The sequence below is a fragment of the Stegostoma tigrinum genome, chromosome 23 (assembly GCF_030684315.1).
Source record: "Stegostoma tigrinum isolate sSteTig4 chromosome 23, sSteTig4.hap1, whole genome shotgun sequence".
Classification (NCBI taxonomy): Eukaryota; Metazoa; Chordata; class Chondrichthyes; order Orectolobiformes; family Stegostomatidae; genus Stegostoma; species Stegostoma tigrinum.
Window position 1 is genome coordinate 14,199,943 of NC_081376.1, and position 23,477 is coordinate 14,223,419.

Sequence of the window (23,477 nt, forward strand, 5' to 3'; positions counted from 1 at the left end):
CAGGAGCACAAAAGCTGACGTTTCGGGCCTAGACCCTTCATCAGAGAGCCTCACTGTGAAGGCTAATGGAATGTTGGTCCTTAGTTTAAGTGGGTTGGAGTGTAGATCAAGGAAGTCTCGTCGCAACTATACAAGGTGCTGGTGAAACTACATCAGAACTACTGAGAGTAGTGTTGGTCCCCTTAGTTAAGCAAAGACACTATTTCATTGGAGGCTCTTAAGAGAAGGTTCATCCTAGTAGATGATCACCGGTATGGTGGGATTGTTTTATGAGCAAAAGCTAAACAGGCTGAGACTCTACTCGATGGCAGTTCAAAAGAATGAGAGATGATCTCTTTGCAATGTATAGGATTCTTAAAGGGCTTGACAGAATTAAATGCTAAGAAGATGTTTTCCCTCATGGGAGATTCTAAGACCGTGGGGCAGAGCCTTAGAAGTAAGGGATACTAATTTAAGACTGAGATGGTGAGGAATTTCTTCTGAGGGTTGTGTTTTTTTGGAAGTCCTTACCACACAGTGATGGGAACACAGTCCAAATGGATATTTAAGACTGAGATAGATACATTCTTGAACATAAGGGCAACCAAGTTATGGGGAAAATGCAGGAGAGTCAATACGAGCAATGTTAGATCAGCTACGATCGTTTTGAATGATGGAGCGGGTGTAAAGGCCTACTCCTGTTCCCGTTTCTTAGAGTTTCATGGAACGAAGTCTTTGAGGCAAGAATTTAGGGCAAATTAGCAGCTATTTAATAAGTGATGGTTTATTGCAAAGCTGGCATGCATTTGTTAAGGGTAAATTGTCTTTAACAAATTTGCATTAATGTTTTAATGAGATAGGTACAAGGAGTTTTGAGTGATGTAGTGCGCATGGACTTCCAAAAGGCATTTTATAAAGTGCCACGTCAGAAGGTTGATAAAGTTAGACTGTAGTAAACACATCGTGGGTAACGACATGGATATAGAATGGACTGGGTGACAACAGTGGTGGATTACTGTTTTTTTAAAAACTGTTGAAAGGTGTACTGTAGTGTCCTCCAAGTGCCAGTTTTAGGACCTCTGTTGTCCTAGACCTGGGTGTATCCAGACGTTTACAAACAAGGCCATGGAGTACAAGTGCAGGGTGCTGACAGTAAACCTGTATGAATCACTGATTCAGCCCCAATTAGCCCATTCTGTCAAATTGTAGATGCATGCTGTTGGGGTAGTGGTAATGGAGAAGGTATAGAAAAGATTTGTGTGAATGTATCTCAGGTAGAGGAACTTTAATTATTAGAATAGGTTGGAGAAGCTGGAGCTTTTTTCCTTGGAGAAGTGAGGTTGAAGAAAGGTTTGGTAGATGTGCTCAAAATTGAGGAATTTGGACAAGTTATATGGGGAGAAATAGTTTCTGTGGTGGAAGGACCTAGAGGCATTTAATGTGATGGGTAAAATTAATCCAAGCAGTGCGAGATGAGGAATATCGTCATGTGATTGGTTAGCAGGGAGTGCAGTGTCTGAGTGTGTGCTTAAGGCTGATCAGTCCAAGCTTTCAAAAGGGAATTGCATGATTATCTGAAGACAAAAATATAGTAGAGCTGTGGGGAATAGTAGGAAAATGGGACTGGGTGGGTTATTTTGCAGAAACCCTCCTTCAGTCCGGAAGCCGTTCTATTAGTTTGTTCCAGGACACTCCTGTACCTCTACAGTATTAATAAAGGAATCATAGTAGGTCTTGGAGCAGAATTGGCATGACTCTTTTGCCTTACCGAATGGGTCCAGGCAATATCATGGGGCATTCCTCATAAATAAGCAATCATCTGTTATGCTGTCATTTTCTTAATTGAAATTCTGCTGCACCCCGAAGTTTTATTTATCAAACTTGAACGTAACATACCCAACACTGGTATTTCACTGTACTGGGAGTGCATTTTCTCAACTTGGCTGAAGTGATTTCAGGCAACGTGTGAACTCTGAATATTCCATCATGTTGTTTTGTAGTGCTGTAGTCTCTATATGGAAAATAAAACAAAATTTCCTGGATCTGGATTTAGGAACATTAATTTGATTTTTGGAAATTATTCCATTTGTTAAGCATTCAGTTTTTGCGAGTGATGCTGTAAACTTTGGAGCAAAAATCTTGAATAACTACTTGGTTTAATTTAATTTTCTCTCTTTTTAGTTTTGTAAAACAAGCAGCTGGAGCTATGAGAAATATTATACTAATTTCTGCTCATAGCATTGTTCTCAGTTTAACAAAACTGCTTTCGATCCACACTTTCTTTGCATCCTCTGAAACTGAATATCTTGGCTCACACGCTGTCTTCAGTCTTTGAATTAATGGGTATGGCAGGCTTAATCACATTACTAATGAGTCAAAAACTTTTTAAAATTGGAAGACTCGGGCTTCAGGGATTGATGCATTTTGTTTTTATTTCGATGTTTAGTTGACTTCTGGTTTTGTAAAATAGAATCCCTACAATGTGGGAGCAGACCATTTGGCCCATTGAGTCCACACTGTCTTTAGGAAGAACGCCCCACCCCATTATTTTCTACTTTCATTTCCACTATCTGGAACAGCAGAATTCTGCTTTTAGCTCAGTTCGTTCAAATGTTTGAATGGTTGTTTATGATGCAGAGTGACGGCATCGGCAAGGGTTCAATTCCTGCACCAACTGAAGTCACCATTAAGGCTCCACCTTTTCAAGCTCATCCATTGCCTGAGGAATGGTGACCCTCCTGTTGCTCTCATTCAGTAATGAGAACAGCCGTATAGTCCCCTGGGAGATGGACCTTGCCTTTACTTAATTGACTCCAGACAGTTTCCTTGTTATGGTCAGTGAAGACGATTTGAATATTTTCCAAACCTACCAACATGAGCTTTTTCTCACATCTGACAACTTGCATTTTTGATTCACTTCAAATAACCTACAGATTTCTAACCCAAGTCTCCTGGCTTGAAAATTTCTCAGCTGAACTGTTCTGCTGAAGTGACCTGTTTCCTCTACCACCCTGAGTCCTGTTTCTAAGAAGGAAACTAAACTTGCTTCTAAACTCAACTCTAATCTCTTCTGAACTGATTTGAAAAAGAACTGACTCAACCCTATGTTCATCTGAATTGAAAGCATAGCTAGTGGTTTTCAATGTTTACTTGATTGTCATACATAGAATTTCAGGAACATCTCCCTTTTAACTGAACAAGAACTGTAATTACCTGCTCACTGACAAAATGTTGGCTGTAAATCATTATTCCAGAAGAACTGCCTGACATTTTCTTTGAAAGAAATCTTTTCACATAAATTACCATTACCCTGTCTTCCATCTATTTTGAAATTCAACTTTCAGAATTGATATTGATATGTAAATAATGCATGTTTTTAATCCCAATATGAAGAACCAAGAGTGAAGTTTTCAATTTTTACATGATCTGACATGGATTTTAATAATAATCCGACAGGGAATGAAGAGCCAGTAGAGGTTAAAGGAGGCTGCATTAATAATGAATAGGAGTTAATATAAAATGTGTTGGCAAGCTCCTGGGATGAAGGAAGGCTCATAGGACATTTGAAATATCCAGTCTGTTGTGCTGATGTGTAGATAGGATATTACCACTGGTGTCGGTGAGGTAAAATCCGATCTAAAGTATGTGGACTGCAGAGGCTCAAGAAGGCAGGCCCCCTACCACCTTTTCACGGGCAAGTAAGGATGGGCAATAAATGCTGGCACAAACAGCAAAACCGATACCTCATGAATGAAAATAAAATAAAGGCAAGTAGTGACAGATGTTGCAGCCATTGGTAGTGTTGAAGACAGGAGAGGGACCAACGGCGTTTGACTGATGTTACACTTGTCAAGTGGGAGAATGTTGATGATATTGACCGAATTGATTTCGTTATCATGCAGAAGCCGATGGTGCTTGCAAATTGAAAAAGCTGGTTGGATGCTGTGGGTCACAGGTTTTAACGCAATGTGGCCTTCAAAATGGAGCATTAAACTTAATTCGGAAAATAAAACTTGGAAAACTCAGTGCTAACAGGTCTTACTTGTGTTCTACACTTCAACATGGTAGTCCAGAGTAACCAGGATGTTGATTTCCAAAAATTTATTTTTTTAAACTTGACTTTTTCCACTTGGAGCCATCCCACTTCGACTGGAATCCACTCACTACCATTTTGTTTGTTCACCGCAGTTTGATTAGATTAGATTCCCCAGAGTGTGGAAACAGGCCCTTCGGCTCAACAAGTCCACACCGCCTCTTGAAGCATCCCACCCAGACCCATCCCCCATAGCCCACTCACCCATGAACACTACAGGCAATTTAGCATGGCCAATCTACCTAGTCTGCACATCTTTGGACTGTGGGAGGAAACCCACGCAGACGCGGGGATAGACTTGCCCGAGGCTGGAATCGAACCCGGGCCCCTGGTGCTGTGAGGCTGCAGTGTTAACCACTGAGCCACCGTGCCGCCCGTTTGGTGGGTTAAGTCCCTGCATAAAGCCAAAAAGAGCTTACGTAATACTCAATGGCTTTACAATCAAGCTAAACATGGGTGAGCATAGTGGCTCAGTGGTTAACACTGCTGCCTGAGCGTGCCGGATACCTGGGTTTGATTCCAGCCTCTGGTGAATGTCTGCTTGGAGTTTTGCTCATTCTCCCTGTGTCTGCGTGAGTTGCCCCTCTGTTCTGGTTTCCTCCTGTAGTCCAAAGAGATGCAGGTTAGGTGAATCGGCCATACTAAGTTGCCTGAGGTGTTCGGGGATTTTCCATGGGAAATGCAGGGTTACAATGAGAGGGGGTTGAGTCTGGATGGGATGCATTTTGGAGGGTCAGTGTGGACTCAATGTGCCCATTATAGGGATACTATGATTCTAACACCCATTCAAGGATTGAGGCTGTCCAAGGTATGTCCAATCTCTTTGCTTTTGTAGGGCTTTGATTCTTTCTTCATTCATGGGCTCGGCCAGCATGTGTTGCCCATCCCTAATGTCTAGAGAGCAGTTAAGAATCAGCCTCATTGCTGTGGGTCTGGAGTCACATGTAGGCCAGACCGGGTAAGGATGGCAGTTTCCCTCTATAAAGGGAGTTAGTGAACCAGACCAGATGGGTTTATCCTGACAATCAACAATGGATTCATGGTCATCATTCGATTCTTAATTCCAGATATTTATTGAATCCAAATTTCATCAACTGCTGTGGCAGGATTTGAACCCAAGTCCCCAGAATGATACCTGGGTCTGTGGATTAACTGTCCAACGATAATACCACTAGGCTATCTCCACCACTGCCCCCCCCACCCACCCGTTGGTGTTTGGCGCAGTGTTTTCAAAGCCCTTACTGGATTAAGCCACGAGCCAGTCAGCCGCCTTTGGCTGAACAGAACTTTCAGGCATCGTGCAACTGCTGTTGTTTACCCCATTAGGATGAAAACAGTCAAGCATAAGAGGTATAGGAGTTAAGATATTGTAGGCTGGAAACCTGCATGTATAATTTTTATATAAAAGATAACACAGTGTGACACTGGATGAACACAGCAGGCCAAGCAGCATCAGAGGAGCAGGAAAGCTTGACGTTTTGGGTTGGGACCCTTCTTCAGGAAGAGTAGAACTTGTATTTTGCTTTACCTTTAACCTTCTGTCTCTAATCCACACTGGTAAATACAGCAGTTCTAGCACTGAAGGTTTTGGGAGTATTTCTGAAGTTTCTCTAAGGTAAAAAATTACAATTGACAGCAGTTGTTTTGCAGCCAGTTTGAGAAATAATGGTTTAATTTTAACCTGAGCATTAACTTTTATGGTGTAAAAGATATGAAAAAATGCTAGTTTAAAATTCATCTTATTAATATAAAACTAGAGCTTTGACATTGCAATTACTGCTTTTCAGAAAACTTCAAGTTTTAGGAACAGATTTTAAAAAAATAGCTGCAGATGATAAAAGAAATTGAGTCCAGTCCAAATGGTAGTTCGTGAATACTGGCTGCTGTTTTGGGAATGAGCTATAATTGTTTGTTTCTGCTATTATATGTGATTAAGTCTTGAAGTTTTACTAACTTGTAAGTGTACATGTTTCTGTGTGTTTAGTAAAAACTAAATTCTAGTTTGAGGATTTGTGGCACAGTTTATGATTTTAGGATTGGTCTCTTCAAGCTGATTCGAAGTAGACATGCTGATGTTTGTTAGCTTCTTTTAATTTTGTGTTCTATCTCTGCTTTGATTCTGAATAGCTATGTACGATAGAGGAACTAAAAGTCTCCTCTCTTTCCCTCAAACCTGCACGTTACTTGACTAATCTACTTGTTTCTGTGGCATAATTCATTCAGCATGTACCTTTTAAGCTGCGGACGGAGAGAGATCTCCGGTGATCCTTTGTATTCCATGATTTTCGTTTACGTTGTCATTTAACAAATTGTAACCCGAATACAAGAGTTTAAAAATATTAACAGCAATTAATGTTCCAAGACGTTGTATGCAAACTCGAGATCAAGTATTAGACCATACAGGGTTAGAGGTTGGGTTAGGGTACATTGGATATATGGATGTAGTGGAATGAGATGGGGAATGAACACAAATGATGAGAATTGGTTTGAAGAAGGAAGAAGGTGAACTAGGGGAGTAAGAAGCAGAGAGGTAGCAGTAAAAGAGTTTGCCATCTTTTTTTTTGGCTGCAGTTGGTAGCTGCAGGAAGAAAGGGAAGGTTTTATTGTGGCACTGTTAACTCAGACACCTGTGTTCAAATCCTGCCATGGCAGATGGTTGAAATAAATTAAATGAAGATCTGGAATTAAGAGCCGAATGATGATGGTGAAACCGTTGTAGTAACAACCTACCTGGTTCACAAATGCCATTTAGGGAAGAAAAAACCGCTGTCCTTGCCAGGATTGGCCTGCATGTGACCCCAGACGCTCAGCAATGTGCTTGACTCTGGGTAATTCTGGACAATAAATGCTGGTCTACCCACACATGTCCACATTCCTGTAAACGAATGGGTGGGGGAAAAAATCCCCACCCCCTTTACAGGGAAGATTTGAATTGGTACAACTCTCTTCAGTTAGCAGAGTTTCTCCAGGCCAAGGGAGATGGAGCTCAAAATGGGCATGAGATGGTGATTCACCAACCCTTTCAGGCGGGAAACAGTTTGGCTAGATACTGATCCTGCCAATAACCACCACAACCTGAAAATGCAGTTTTTCTTTTGGGGGGAAAAAACTTGTTCCTTTGTATGGATGCAAACACAGGTATTAAATTTAAAAAACTCAGGCAACTTCTCTGTTGTAATAATTTCTAGTAAGAGACTAGAACTACCTACATGTATACTCATCAGATCTACTAATATTTCAACCAATAACTAACTGTAGATTATGATTGATTTAATGTCACATCATATTATTTGTTAACATTCTGCCATTGCAAATACTATGGTCAGAGGTGATTTTTTTTTTGCCTGGATCTTCATGGTAACAGCACCGACCAAAACAGGAATTAACGTAGTTTCTAAAATTAGATATTCCAGTCTCCGATTTTAAAGATTAAATAAATAGAAGTTTAGCCTGTAGAAACTATTATAATAACTGAACTGAGTTCGATTTGTTTGGGAGGAAGTATATTTTTTACTTTGGCTTGATTTTCAATGCCTAACCTGTGGCAGCAGTATGCAAACAAAATATGAATTACTTTTTGTTATTCCTTTTTGTACAAGTTATCCAAGCTGCCAAATGAACGTCCTTCTCTTCAAATATTACTTTAAGATCGTTAACAATTAGCTGAAACAGTGGCTAGTATTTACTTTTTCGTGGCTTATCAAGCAATACCACTTTGTTTTAGGTAACAGTGAATCATGGCTATTATAACATTGGATTAAGGGCTTCAATCTAAACCTTTTAAACTGGAGAAGGGAGTAGTACCAATTGAAACACTTTCCAGCATTTAAAATTGGATCTTGTATGCAGTGGTGGTGTCCTTTCATCTGAGCCTGAAAGCCTTGTTCGAGTTGGGAAGTCTCTCAACTGCAGGTTATAGTCCAGGTTTATTTGAAACCACAAGCTTTCCAAGTGCTGCTCCTTCATCATGAAGAGAACCGCAGAGACATGTCATTTATAGGCAGAGACATCAAAAGAGTATACAAATGGTCAGAATGGAGTGTTGATACTGAATAACTTTCTGCGAGTGATCAAAAGTGTCAGGTAGTGAGAGTAAAGTGTCAACCGCAGAAGGGATGACCTATGATCCAATTAATTGAGACAGAGCTACTTAGAAAACAATAAAAATAAGGTAGGTAGAAACAAACCAAATGGCTGAGTTAACATGATAGGTATAAAAGCTCCATGCCGAGGGTCAGACCCAAGTAACAAGCAATCCACAACTGTACAAACTAATTAAGGTAGCAAGATCATAACAAGTAATCAAGGTGACGTCAAAACAGAACAGTAAGGAAGGTTTTACAGATATAGAACAGTATAGTGGAGTTACATGCAAGCTGTCTTCATGGGTACGAAACTTGGCTATCAATTTCTGCTTGGTGATTGTGCGTTGTTGTGTATTTTGAAGGCCGCCTTGGAGGATGCTTATCTGAGATCAGAGTCTCAAGGGTCCTTAGGAGTATCCTATGCAGTCTCATCCACGTACGTCTTGCATAGGAGATTACTGCTGCCTTCTGAAGATGCACAAAGCCAACATATCTGGATCAAATGTTGGCCTATCGGTGTGTAGATATGGTCCTTGTGGCTGCTTCATATCTGGATGAAGAGCTAGTTGTCAAAGATGAAGATGTTGTGGTTGAGGATGAAGTGGGTGAGTTGTATGATGGCATCTGGAAACTGGCAGTTGGTGGTGTTGAGCACTGGGGCTGTTGCAGACATGCCGCCATCACGGGGGATGCTGGTATAGACTGCCAAAATGTCCACTGTGATGAGCAATGTTCCTGGTTCGACTGGTCTGCGAGTACTGAATTTCTTTCAGAAGCCTGTAATGTTGTGACGGAAGCTCGCGGTTCGTTGTACAATGGATTTCAAAATGCCCTCAATGTAGACAGAGGTTCTCACACAGGGTCCCTTTGCCTGTTAGATGGGACATTCAGGTGTGTTGGCATTGTGTATCTTCTGAAGGCGGTAGAAGTCTCCTACACAAGAAGTTCACTGTCATCCATGTAGAGGATACTTTGAAGGACATTTCAGCCTCTTGTCTTTGAGTAAGTATCTCCCAAGGACACAACAGTGCATGATTGCTGAGCAGAAACTGATATCCAATTTCTGTACCCATGAAGACTGCCTCAGCCATGATCTTGAGTTCATGCCGTGCTACATGTAATCCCACCGTGCTGCTCTGTATCTGTAATACCTTCCTTTTACTGTCCTGTTTTGACACCATCACCTTGATAACTTGTAATGATCTCTCTAATTAGTTTGTATGGTTGTAGATTACTCGTTTCTTTGGTTAGGCCCTCAACATGCAACTCTTATGCCTGGCATGTTATTCTATGCATTTGGTTTGTTCCCAACACACTTTTTTTTGTCACTGCCTCACTGCCTCTCTGCCTCAATTAATCTGATTTATAGGTCATCCCTTCAGCTGTTGACACTTTACTCACACCATCTGACACTTTTGATCTCCTGTAGAGACTTATTATTCAGCCTGTCAACACTCTACTCACGTCATTTCTATGATGTTTTGATCACTCTAACAGTAAATTGTGCCTGTGTACTTCACTCCACTTGATGGAGCAATGTTTGCAAAGCTTGTGATTTCACATGAACCTGTTGGACTATAACCTGGTGTGGGTGACTTCTGACTGCGTCCACCCCAGTCTAACACTGGCAGTGTAGAGGGATGTCATTACATGCCTGAATAGACTGGCTTAAAAAATAAGCAAATGATTGTTATGGTGCAATGGAAATATCCCTGCATCTGGGCCAGAAGGTCTGAGTTAAATTCCTATGTACTCCAAAAGTGTACAGTAACATATCTGAACTGATGGATTAGAAAACATCTACACTTTATTAGGGAGGTCTTGGTGATTCAGTGGTGGTGTCCCTGCCTTTGGGCCTAAGGGTTCAGGTATAACCCCACCTACTCTGGACATATGTCATTAGCACTTCTGAACAAGTTGATTTTAAAATAACTACATTCTGCAAAGGAAAATTATGGTCTTTAATTTCACTGAAACACTAGTAGTCAATCCTGCCTTTCATAGAAAGCATGTAACATGCAGTTAAATGTATAAAAGTAAGGTGAGAACTTGAAGATTTTGCTCAGGACAGAATCTCTGGTCTGTCTGAGTTGTAGTTATTTTAATTGACTTGTTTGGACACGCTATGACATACGTCCATGAGGGGTAGAACTTGAATGCCTTCTGGCCAAGAGAAAGGGCACCTGACAGTGCACCACAGGGGCCCTTTACAAATTCAGATTTCACCATCTGCCAAGCTGGGGTTTGAACACAATCCCAAGCATTATCCTGCAGCTCTGGATCACTATTTCAGTGAAATGCAACAATACCACCATCTCCCTTCTAGTTGAGTTGTAATCTTAATTTATTTTCTCATTGACTGGAGTGCATGCATTATCACGCATAAGGTAACTCTCCAACTGAGTTGGTATAAAAGCGCTCACTCATGCAAAAACTTTGAATATTGAATAAAATTAAATATTGCACTCTTAGTTTCTGGTCATTACATAAAATGCTTTTTACCTGCAAGTGATTACCAAAGAAATAACTCTCTTGTCTGGTAAAATTGGTCATGTTTCATGGTTAAATATTGCATTGGTTATCTAATACATGAAAGATTACTTGTGGATGCTTGAGATTTAGGGTGAACTTTGAGAGTGTTTCAGTGAGTTAATTTGGACTTTGACTTTACAGCTCAGCAACACAACGGCTGGAGACTATGGACTCTGCCTTTTTGTAGCATTTGTGTTTTCACGCGTCAGTGATCAGCATTCTTTGTCGCTGGAACCTGTGAAATTAGGTTATATTCCTGCATTATGTGGAAAACCATTTGAAGAAGGAAAAGTGATACAAATTGTAACATCTAGTCATTTTAATTTGACCCATGCATTACAAATTGTGGCTTCTATTTTGAGAGGTTTAATTTACTGAGTCATCCTGCTGCTTTTTGAAATTGTTTTGAGATAGTTGTTCTGTATACACGTGTTAGTGGCATTTCCTGATGAAAGTACCAATGAGCTCTCTGTGATTCCAGTCATGTTCTTTTTCTCAGACTTATTGACTATTTGTATGTGAAACATGGCTTTACATATACAAGGACTTTTTAAACTAAAGCACAGTCTGTTTAGATAACACCAGTAATAGTGTGATTGTCGTGGTTAGTAACAACACTAGTGTAAAAGCAAGAGCGTGAAATGACACTATCCTGATTTTATTCAGGAGAATGCAATACTAAGGGGAAGGCCTATCATTAAGGAGGCAGTATTAGTCTCCCTGAAGAATCTACAGTGACAGCATTCCAGTCGTCATCAAACATTTGCAAATGTGAAAATAATGTAATCACCTTAACCTGTCATCTTTTGAGCAATAATTTAAGCATCATCTTGCTTTGTTATTCCCTTGTTCTTTTAGGGTATGAAAGTCTTGGTGGATGCAAGGAATAAGCTGAGCATTCCCTGGGAAAACACTGAAAATGAAAAGCATGGAATGTTTGTCATGGCATTTGAAAACAAATGTGGCATGCCAGTGGAGCCAGCCACATTTCAACTATATGTGCCAGCACTTAGAGCACTCTGGCAAGATTCAGGAATCCAGGAAGCATACAACAGAAGGCGAGAGTTTCAATTGGTAAGTGAGAATCCCTAACAGGATGTAAGAATGAAGGGAAAATGCATTGATGCATCTGGGAGAGAAGCTTATTGTAAAAGATAACTAATCTCTATACAATTTGTACATGCCAACATGCAGTTAGCCTAAAGTGTTTTTTTACATTAAGTCACCGCTAATAACCAAGCTGTTTGAGTTCAAGGACTACTTGTCATTTGATGAATTTAGTGTTCGTACTAAAATGTCAATACTTTTTGTTCCTGCTTTACTATTTGTTGATGCATCCATTTCCTACTATGATACCACTGTGAAGTTTTGACAATAGCTGCTTTTAAAATAGATTATTAACTTGATTCCAAGTGCATAGTTTTCCTCAAGGAGACCGCTAGCATTTTCTAAAGTCACCTCCTGAGAGAACCTGGCAAATAATAGGTTTTTGCAGCAACATTTGTTAGCAAACTCTGGGATTATTGCTGGCAATGCATGACTTGTGACAGGGGCCAATACCATTATCTAACAGCCAATAAAAATAAAAGCAGCTAAAGACCTAAGAAATATACCTTTTTTAAAAAGAATCCAATTGCACCTTCATGACATCTTGCAGTGTAAAAGGTATGATTCTAAATAAAATGTAATTTTTAATGCCTGTTTTCACTTGTTATCACTGCTCAGTTACTCAATTTTAGTGGCTTTGGTTAAATATTCGATTGCTGTCCAGTTGACTAGTTGTTTTTAAACAATTGCTTTAAAGTGTAATAGGATCTAAATTCGATTTAACAAATATTTCTTTTAAGTTGCTTTGAATTTATAAAGTGTTGCCAGTATTAAAGGCATAAACAAACTGGAGCACTACATCATGCCAAGGTATAAATATTCGGTCTTCATCTTGTAGAATGTTGGATTCCAGACAAAGGGTCCAAGTTAGATTTCAACTATTCACTGATCCTTGCACTGAGCCTTCTCTATTAATGCATTTGGAAGGAAGGGAAACTGTCTAGACGAAGCAGCAACCCACACAGAGGATGCCTCCTTGTTACTTGTCCTAAGTTGAGGCATTGATCGGTTATGGGGATTTCTGCCAGCAGTACTAAAGCAAAAGGGAGACTGTTAACTTAAACCTCATTGCAGTGGGATTCTGACCAGGGAGCATCTTTGTGTGTGGCTTAGCATCACAGGACACAGTGTACTCATGTCCTAAGTTTTGCAAGAACCATTTATCCTGCATAAAATTATATATATTTCAATATGTAGTGAAAATTAATAGTTTATTAGTATGACACAAGTAAAATTGGTAGGACAGTATTTCTGGTGCACATTTTTGGATTTGTATGCATATGGCATCAGCTTTTTTGCACACTTGTAGTGGAAGGTAATGTACTAGAGGATAAGAAAAATAATAAAGTAGAAATGAGAAAACAAGGCTCAATTGTGTTTATAACCCAATAACGAGTGGTAAGAGTGTAACTTCTTTCACTTCTCTTTATCTCACTTTTTCCAACAATTGGAAAATAGATTTTAGAAATAACATCGAGCTGATGAAGTGTGAAAAGAATAATAATTCCAAGCAGTGGTGGGAGTTGGTCAGTGAGGTGGGAGGAGTGGATAGGTGGGAGAGAAGGCGGACAGGTCATGGAGGCGGGGATGAGGGGAGGAACTAGTCTTGGGATGAGGCTGGCGGGTGGGGAGATTTTGAGGGTGGCCAAGTCCACATTGAGGCTATTGAGTTGGAAGCTCCCGAGGCGGAATATGAGGTGCTGCTCCTCCAGTTTCTTGGTGGTTTGGTTGTGACACTGGAAGAGGCCCAGGATGGACATGTCATTCAGGGAGTGGGAGGGGGAGTTGAAGTGATGCAATGATTTGGATATGAAAATAGAAGGTGTGGTTAGTAAGTTTCCCAATGATTGAAGGTGTAGTAGCCAGCCCACAAGGTCACCTCAGAATACAATGGGACATTGACAAGGGCCAATAAACTGAGGAATGGCAGATGGTGTTGAGCTTAGACAAATGTGAGGTGCTACATTTTGGAAAGACAAATCGGGGCAGCACGTTTACACTGAAGGTTGTGGGGAGTGTTGCTTAATAAAGAGACGCTGGAGTGCAGTTTTGTAGTTCCATCAAAGTACAGCCACCGGTAGAAAGGATATGAAGGAGACATTTGGTGTGCTCGCCTTTATCGGTCAGTGCATTGAGTATAGGAGTTGGGAGATCACTTAGCAGCCATGTAGGACGTTGGTTCGGCTGCTTTTGGAATATTGCAATCGATTTTGGTCTCCTTGCGAGAGGAAGGATGTAGGCGCAACATTGAGGGCCGAGGGGCCTGTTCTGCGCTGTATTGTTGTATGTATAGATATGATAAATTTTAATGTCATACAATAGACAGGTAGCTTTTTTTCGGGAGTGTTTTGAAGAACGATTTTGCAATACTAAATGTTCATACTTCCAGGACAAGTTTTCAGTAGTGTATTCTGAACATTTCTCCAGTATTAAAAGTGCAGTGTGCTTGTTTTGCAGTTGTTTCATTGAATATATGGATGTTTATGACGTTCTTTCTAATTCTGAATCAGTTAGTGGGAGAGGGGTAAGATCTAGAAAGCTTTGCCATTATTAAAATTTAGTTTCAAAGATACAGATCTGGCTGGTATCTGTTGTTTTGCTCTAGAAACCAAGACGCACAGCTTGAATTTAGACCAGCAATTTGTTTGTCTTGACAATTTACGTGCTAACATTAGAAATAGGAGCAGGAGAAGGAAGTGAAGCTTGAAAGGTCAACATATGAGCAACCTTAAAGCATGTTTTCTGCAGCAAATAGCTGTTGTAGTTAAGTCTGATGAAAAAAAATTACCCCAAACATTTTCTTAAATTGCTATGCCAATAGGACTGTTAAAAGCATAAAGGAATACATACGTTATAGACAAAGCTATCAGCTCTTTCCACCTGTCTCACGTTGCTACACTCTCTTTTTCCTCTGAAACCTTGTTCCATTTTTTATCATCCCTAGACGATTACTCCAAAGCCCTCCCAGCCCCTCCATAAACCCCCTACTGTGTAAAGCACAGCAATGTGTATCCTGTCTGTATGAATCCAGTTCAACCAATCTGAAATTACCACCGGCCTCTCTTCCACAGTACAATAAAATAAACTACTCTTTCTTAGCTTTTTACTTATGGCTTTGCAACACTAATCTCTACAACATCCTCCAACTTTTGCATTACTTTGGAAGGCTCTCCTTTTTTTTCCAGCATAAGTATCTCCCTTTCTTTTCCCACCAGTAGTGCATCCTTTCCTGGCATTATCTTCCCCTTGTGATTTCTACACGTGCACAGGATCTACTTCTTTAAAGGACTTGCCAGAAGTTTTTTTTAATAACTAAGTTGTGATCATTCCTTACTAAACTTTCCCATCTTTGATCTTATTACTTTCCCTGTCCACTTAGTTTAATTAAGTCACTTGTGCCACTTTTCTTGTTAGTCACAATATAAATGCAAACTTGTTTGTTTTTAATTAGCTGTTGAAGTTATCTGCATTCAAGTTAAATAAACATTTTTACTATGAGGTGTTGATACATTGTTCATCTAATTATTTCGATAAACTGATACATCTGGCACTTACACCCACACGTTTGTGGTATCACAAATCGTTACATCCTAGCGTGTCTGTGGTTTGTTTGCATGAAGCTTTTTTCCAATCCCACAAAAGCAAGTTAACTTTAAAAGTGCGATTACATGTGACCTCAGTGGATACTTGTGGGTTGTTGCACTGTATGTGTGGATGGTTGGGGGGGCAGCTGGTGAGTAGAAGGAGGAACATTAAAAGCTCAGATATTTTTGATCAAAGTTGTAAGAATTCTGAATATCATGGCTAAATCACTGAAATTTCCAGCAGATTCTCACAACCAACATTGAATAGGAAGTACTCAGCCACGTCAGTTCCACCTAGCTCCTCTACACTGATTTAACAATGGTTAGATTCCAGTGCAACCTTGTTTATCTGTGTTGAACAAGCTTCTCCTGGGGTGGACCACACATCCATCCTTTGCTCCTCAACTGTACTAGACTATTTGATTCATTACGTCTTCAGACTTGGTGTTTCTGTCTCCAGCTCGGGCCCACACTTTGGTGGCTGCCAGCAGTTGGCAAGTACTCACTTCCCAAGGTGTAAGACCTGCCAAGTTCAGATTATGCTGTCCCCCTTTTTGAAGATGCATTGCTGCAGGTGACAACTTCCCTGCCATCGCCACCACTCAGCTCGAAATAGTTTGGAAGAGGTTGGGCCATCCACAGCCCTCTGACCCACATGAGCAATCTGAAAGAGCAGGCTGGTACCCAAGTGATACAGACATGCATTTTCTATGACAAACTTGCTAGTGTGTCCATGGATCATATCACACAAAATTGGACTTGGGATTGAAAATACAGTGGGTGGGGTAAGCATCCATTGGGAATTTCTTTTCATTTAACATTTTATTTTGTACAGATGCAGTTTACAAAAAAAGTAAAAATTTGGAAATAAATCGACTGTTCGACAATTTTTCTCACTAATCCTAAACCATGTGCATAAAACAAATTGAGAATCACTATTCTAGAGTTTTACTTTCTTTGCAGAAACTCTGTAGAGATGAAAAGGGAGAACAATCAATGTAGTATATTTGGACTTCCAGAAAACATTGGACAAAGTCCCACATAAGAGATTAATGTGCAAGATTAAAGCACATGGGTTTTGGGAAAGTCTGCTCCAGGTGGATAGGAAACTGGCTTGTAGAGAGGAAACAAAGAGTAGGAATTGATGAATCCTTTTCAAATTGGAAGTCAGTAATTACAACATTTGAAATATTGGTGGAGTCAGACTCAGTTTGATTTTACAGTTCATAGCTTTTTATCATTTATATAAAGGATTTGGATATGGACATACAAGGTATGCTTCGTAAGTGTGCAGATGACATCAAAATTGGAAGTGTAGTGGATGGCAAAGAAAGTTTAAAAGTATTGGCAAAGATCTGTAGCTCGGGTTGTGGATCAGGTTGTTGACTTGCTCGCTGGGCTGGCTTGTTCTCTTCAAAGGTTTCATCACCATGCTGGGTAATAATATCAGTGGAGCCTCAGATGAAGCAGTGTTATTCTACTCCGCTTGGAATGTATACTGTCTGGTCTGTTATGGTGAGTACTGTCATTTCCAGTTTTGATCTATATGGGTTTATATATGGGATCCAATTTTATGTTTGTTGACTGAAATATCGGTGGAGAACCATGCCTCTAGGAATTCCTGATGTGTCTATGTTTGGCTTGGGTGACTGTGGTTACTTTGTCCCAAGCCAAACATAGACACATCAGGAATTCCTAGAGGCATGGTTCTCCACCGATATTTCAGTCAACAAACATAAAATTGGATCCCATATATAAACCCATACAGATCAAAACTGGAAATGACAGTACTCACCATAACAGACCAGACAGTATAAATTCCAAGCGGAGTAGAATAACACTGCTTCATCGGAGGCTCCACTGATATTATTACCCAGCATGGTGATGAAACCTTTGAAGAGAACAAGCCAGCCCAGCGAGCAAGTCAACAACCTGATCCACAACCCGAGCTACAGATCTTTGCCAATACTTTTAAACTTTCTTTGCCATCCACTACACTTCCAATTTTGATGTCATCTGCACACTTACGAAGCATACCTTGTATGTCCATATCCAAATCCTTTATATAAATGATAAAAAGCTCTGTTCTGTAGAATCTGACTGGAACGACTTGGACGGTAGAGTTTCGTAAACAGAATGGCTAAGCTGTCATGCAGAAGGAAGGTGAAAAGTCAATATAGAAAGATAGCATGTATAATAAATAATCTCTTAACTTTAAAATATTTTTAAGAGAGTAGGAATGTTTTGAGATAAAGCTAAAGATGAAAGAATGGTGGTGATTAATGTTTTTATAATGCCAGTGAAAGTCAGAATGTGGGTAAATTGTTTGAAAAAATTGTGAAAATAAATTTAAAACTCTAGTCAACAAGCTTAATGTTAAATCTTTGTACAGGCTGTTCAACTACAGGGACACTGCAACTAAGCCCAAATCCTGTGTTTCTATCAAGCACCTAATGTGAAGTGATCATGAGTGGGACCCTGGCCAAAAATGGACTCCGTGGCTCAAATGCTGCAGTAATAAATAAGCCAAATGTCGGTAATTAGAAATACTACTTCTTTTTAGAGATCAAAAAAGGAATAGAAGGGCCCATATTATGGAGGGGCATGAAATATAGCTCAAGACTTCAAGGAAGTAATTGGCAACCATATCATGTCAGCTACCTGAATGGACTAGTTTTCACAATTTCCTATACTGATATACTTGTATTAGTAGCAAGTAGTGAGCACATCACTGTGTGTACATAGTTTCAAAGTTTGGGCTATTTGATGCTGTGCATCTTATTTTTCTGGCATCTGCAATACTGTAACTATTGATCTCTTTTTAAATAAATTATTCACATCTTTATGCCAACATTCCAAGCTGTTTTTCTTGCTGTTGGAACTCTTCCTGAATTAGTTCCTTGTTTAAAATTAGGTTGGTGCTATATGGAAAACCTCAGTGAGAAATCCTTTGACTCACCAGTTAATATTCTTTCAGTTTTTTTCAATTTCAATGTAACTAATGAATTTGCAGAAATAGAAATCCTTGTCATTTCAAGGAAGAAGCAGAAGAATATTTTGGACGTGTCTAATGTGTTGAATTAGGCATTGAATGGAAGTTGAGCAAGTATTTTGCTTGTCAGTTTAATAATTGAATAAACATCTCTAATTCTGCTCAGTTAATGGTTTCATTTGTGATACTTGCATTGTGGTGGTGTTACATATTCATGAGTATGTGCTGAACAAATTTTCTGAAGCTTATTGGTTTCATCACTTTTTCCTCTGCCCAGCAACAAGAACCAAGTTAGATAAGCTTAGCTGTTTCTCTAATAACATCCATAAATGGAACCGTTTTAAGATACATAGATTGCTTCTTGCTGTGGAAGAACAATTGTGTATTGTTTTCAATGATGTACGGTGAACTATTTATAGAATCAGAGTTGTACAACATGGAAACAGACCCATTGCTCCAACCTGTCTATGCCGACCATATATCCTAAGTTAAACTAGTCCCATTTGCCAGCATTTGGCCCATTTCCCTCTAAACCCTTCCTATTCGTGTTTGTTAAAGATAAATTCTCAAAAATATACAGTCTGTGGAATTCGTAATAGAGGTTGATTTTATTCAGTTTGGGGAATGCGCATGTTTTAAGTGGTTTTGGTCTGCACAAGTTGAAAGAGGGACTTGATGGAAAATGTGATCACTGTATGAATTGGGTGCACTGAGTGCTGTATAAATAGCAGATGTATTCAAGGAAAATTAATTGGAGAGAGTGATTTAAAAACTTGAAATACTGAACCTTAAAGGAGCTGGCAAGTTTGGAATTTGAAGGATGTGATCTGACACCAGAGATGCAACCAGTATGCCTGTTGCTTTAAAAATGAAAGATTTGTATCACACTTGTAGATGATTAGCTGGAATAACAAATGAAAAGTACCATTTCATAAAATAATGATGACAAATTGCAACATCATAGAGGATGGTACTGGAAATGTAATTGGTATTCATCGATGGCCAAAACTCAATTGCATTGATTTCATTTTCTCTTATTGTTGCTTGCATATTTGGTGTGTAGTGAAGTAGTGTTTTTAATGTTGTCTCAGCTTAAAATGCATTTAGATCTCAAGGGCCATAATGGTGCTGGATGTGCAGTATCTCTTACAAGATGACATTAGTTTCTCAACAATATTTTAATTTCAAACTCAGCTGTTGTATAGACCTCTGACTTTTTATTGGTAAACTTTATTTGTAATTTATTGGTTCTTGGTTTGCAGCCTGTCAACCATATGGTGGCACATGGCCTTACTTTAAGTTTGGAAGTTCCATCGGTGAATGTTGGCATCTTAATTGTCCAAGGTGCATAATAACACACCCTGGTTTGACTTGCCCAATGTTGTTTCTTAAGAAAGTAAGTGAGTAACCTTGGCCAGCAGAAAATTCATTCATTGTTCAGCAAATTTGCCAAGGTTGATAGTCTCTCTTGACATTCTTGATATCCCTAAATATTACCTGTAGTACATTCTACTTCTGTACCAGTGACTTTGTTTTTGTATGTATAGAAGCTTCAACCTCTGACCCTTATTCTTTATTCACTGTGGGTCTTGCATACTCTTCTACTCAAACTTACAAAATTTGAAACTAGAAACGTATCTTCTGATTTTGAAATTGGGGTAGTTTTTGACACCTTGGTTGGATTTTGAAAGAGTTGTTATATCCTTTACGGTTAGTCTAGATTCAGCATTTTAGTCAGGGAGACATAACCATAATTGCATTTCCTCTTGCTTCCCTCATGACTTCACAGAGCAATTTTGTTTAAAGGCTTGGCAGGTTGTGTTAGAATTCTGACTGTGTTATACTGTTTATTAGTATGTGGAGGGGAGAAAAAAACTACTTCAGTCAGAAAGGAATTGTAAGTTTAAGCTTTTCAGTTGTTGTTTCTCAATGCCAGCAATTCTCATGTGTTCTTTACATTTTGCTTTTTGTGCATAATATTTCCAGTAATTCTGAAATAATACGCTTTTGCAAGTTTGTCATCTACATTTAACTTTTCAACAATGCTGTTATTAAAGCTGAAGCAGATAAGTCTGAAAATAGTTGACGCTATTGTGGAGAGAAAATTCAAGCTTAAATATCGTTTCTTCCCCAGAAAATTTTGTTGTAATTATTTAAAAGATCATGAGAAATGGTGGTAGTCTGAAGCTTCAAAGGTGTTCAAGATTTTTTTTGCTGTTTTAATTTCCATCAGCAGGGTAAGATTATGGACCAATAGTAGGTCAGTTCAAGAAATCATTCTTAGATTTAATCTTTATTTCTCCTTTAGACTTCGTTTAGTATTCACTTTTATCTTTGAAAATGCAATTTTTGATGGCAGAGCCATTCTGTTTTCCATGGTATAGAATTTCATAGTATTGGAGGAGGCCATTTTGGCATCATGTGTTTGCGATTTTTAAGCAACTGTGAGACAGTTGTGACATGTCTGGGTCATGTGGAACTTGAGCCTGGACCTGCTGGCCCTGAAGTAAGGGTACTACGCTGGTTTTACTGTGACTCGCTTTTAATTTTTATCAACTATCTCTCCAAAATTCTTGCACATAAGAAATGGATTACTTAGTAGGTTTGTGTTCTTTAATCTATGTTCTTGATGTAATTTTTTTCTTCCCACTTTTGTAAGACATAGGAGTGGAAGTAAGGCCATTCGGCCCATCAAGTCCAATCCGCCATTTAATCATGGCTGATGGGCATTTGAACTCCACTTACCCGCACTCTCCCCATAGCCCTTAATTCCTTGCACGATCAATAATTTATCGATCTCTGCCTTGAAGACATTTAACGTCCCGGCCTTCACTGCGCTCTGTGGCAATGAATTCCACAGGCCCACCACTCTCTGGCTGAAGAAATGTCTCCTCATTTCTGTTCTAAATTGACCCCCTGTAATTCCTAAGGCTGTGCCCACGGTTCCTAGTCTCCCCGCCTAACAGAAACAACTTTCCAGCGCCCGTCCTTTCTAAGCCACGCATTGTTTTGTAAGTTTCTATTAGATCTCCCCTCAACCTTCTAAACTCTAATGAATACAATCCTGGGATGCTCAGCCATTCAATGTATGTTAGGCCTACCATGCCAGGGATCATCTGTGTGAATGCTGCACACGCTCCAGCGCCAGTATGTCCTTCCTGTGGCATGGGGCCCAAAATTGGACACAGTATTGTACATGAGGCCTAACCAGACCTTTCATAAAGCCTCAGAAGCACATCGCTGCTTTTGTAACCAACCCTCTTGAGATACTTGAAAACATTACATTCGCTTTCTTAATCACGGACTCAAGGGACATATTTCAGTAGAAGACATCATCACCAAGGAGACACAATTCTTAAAGTATGGTTCTTTCATAAATATTGATATTCAAAGCTGAGTGACCTTTTTTGTTCATGTCTTTCCTTGACCTTGATTTGTGTCTGTCTCTGCACATGTCTGTCTAAACTCCCTGCCACCTCGAGGTGTTTTAATATTGGAAGCAGCTTTTGTTTAAGTCCTTCCTTGTGGTAAATCTGGAAGATTTGCTTTTAGCTACATGAGACCATATGTTCTGCACTGGTGGTACCATTATAGCAGCAGCCATATTTGGGTGTGTGAAGATAGTAAATTAGTGAGAGAGAATTGACCATAAGACCATGAGAGAGGAGCAGAAATAGGCCATTCAGTCCATTGGGTCTGCTCCACCATTTTGATCATGGCTGATAGGTTTCTAGACGACATTCCCCTGCTTTTTCCTGGCAAGTCTTGATCCCCTTACTAGTCAAGATCCTACATATCTCTGTCTTAACACACTCAACTTGGCCTCGAAAGCCCTCTGACAATACATTTCCCAGATTAACAACTCTTTAGCTGAAAAAAAATCCTCCTAATCTTGGTTCTGAAAAATTGTACCTTTTCGGAGGCCATGCCCTCAGGTCCTCACCTGTCTTAGGGGAAACATCTACTCAGCATCCACTGTATGAAGGCCTCTCGGTATTCTGTAAATTTCAATCGAACCCCTTTCATGCTTGTGAACTCCAAGGGTACAGACCCAGAGTCTTCAATTCCTCCTCCTATGATGGGTTGTTCATCCCTGGGCTCATTTTTGTAAACATTCTCTGGGCCCTGTCCAACACCAGCACCTCCTGCCTTAAGTATGGGGCATAAAACAGCTCGCAGTATCACAAATGCAACCTAACCAGAGCCTTGCACAGCCTCAGCAGTGCATTTCTATTTTTGCATTCTCGCTCTTATGAAATGAATGCTCACATTGCATTTGCCTTCCAAACTGCCAACTGAAACTCCGTGTTAACTGAGAGAATCCTGAACTAAGATTTGCAAGTCAGAGTGATAGAGCTGTACAGCATTCAAACAACCCTTCGGTCCAACCCATTCATGCTGACCAGTTATCCTAAATTGAAGTAGTCCCATTTGGCCCATATCCCTCAACTCTTCCTATTCATGTACCCATCCAGATGCCTGTTAAATGTTGTAATTGGACCAACCTCGTCCACTTCCTCTGGCAGCTCATTCCATACATGCGCCACCTTCTGTGAGGAAAAAGTTGCCCCTTAGGTGTCTTTTACAATCTTTCTGTTCTTACCTTAAACCTATGCCCACTCGTATTGGACTCCACTACACTGGGGGAAAGACCTTGGCTGTTCACCCTATCTATGCCCCTCATGACCTTATAAACTTCTATAAGGCCAGCGGTCAGCCCTCAGCCTATGATGCTGCAGGGAAAATAGCCCCAGTTTGTTCGGCCTCTCCCTATAACGCAAATCTTCCAACCTGGCAACATTCTGGTAAATCTTTTCCGAGCTATCTGAAGCTTCACAACATCCTCCTTTATAGCTGGGAGACTAGAATTGAATGCAATATTCAACACCCTCCAGGACCTTACCATTAAGTGTGGATGTCCTGCTTTGATTTGACTTCCCAAATGCAGTACCTTACATTTATTTAAATTAAACTCCATCTGCTGCTCCTTGGCCCATTGGCATGTCTGATCAAGATCCCGTTGTACTCTGAGGTAACCTTATCTAGTACGATAGTTCTTTAAATTTATAATATCTTAGTGTGAACTTACAACTAACTTCTTGGTA

At 39.8% G+C, this 23,477-nt stretch overlaps 1 protein-coding gene across 1 annotated transcript in view; it reads left to right on the top strand.

Moving 5' to 3' along the window:
* gna12a (guanine nucleotide binding protein (G protein) alpha 12a) overlaps positions 1 to 23,477 on the top strand; it is a 78,651-nt gene that overhangs the window by 25,856 nt on the left and 29,318 nt on the right. The window contains exon 2 of the mRNA XM_048552329.2: positions 11,548 to 11,763. Coding sequence (XP_048408286.1) covers positions 11,548 to 11,763 — 216 coding nt within the window. The remainder of the gene's footprint in view (positions 1 to 11,547; positions 11,764 to 23,477) is intronic.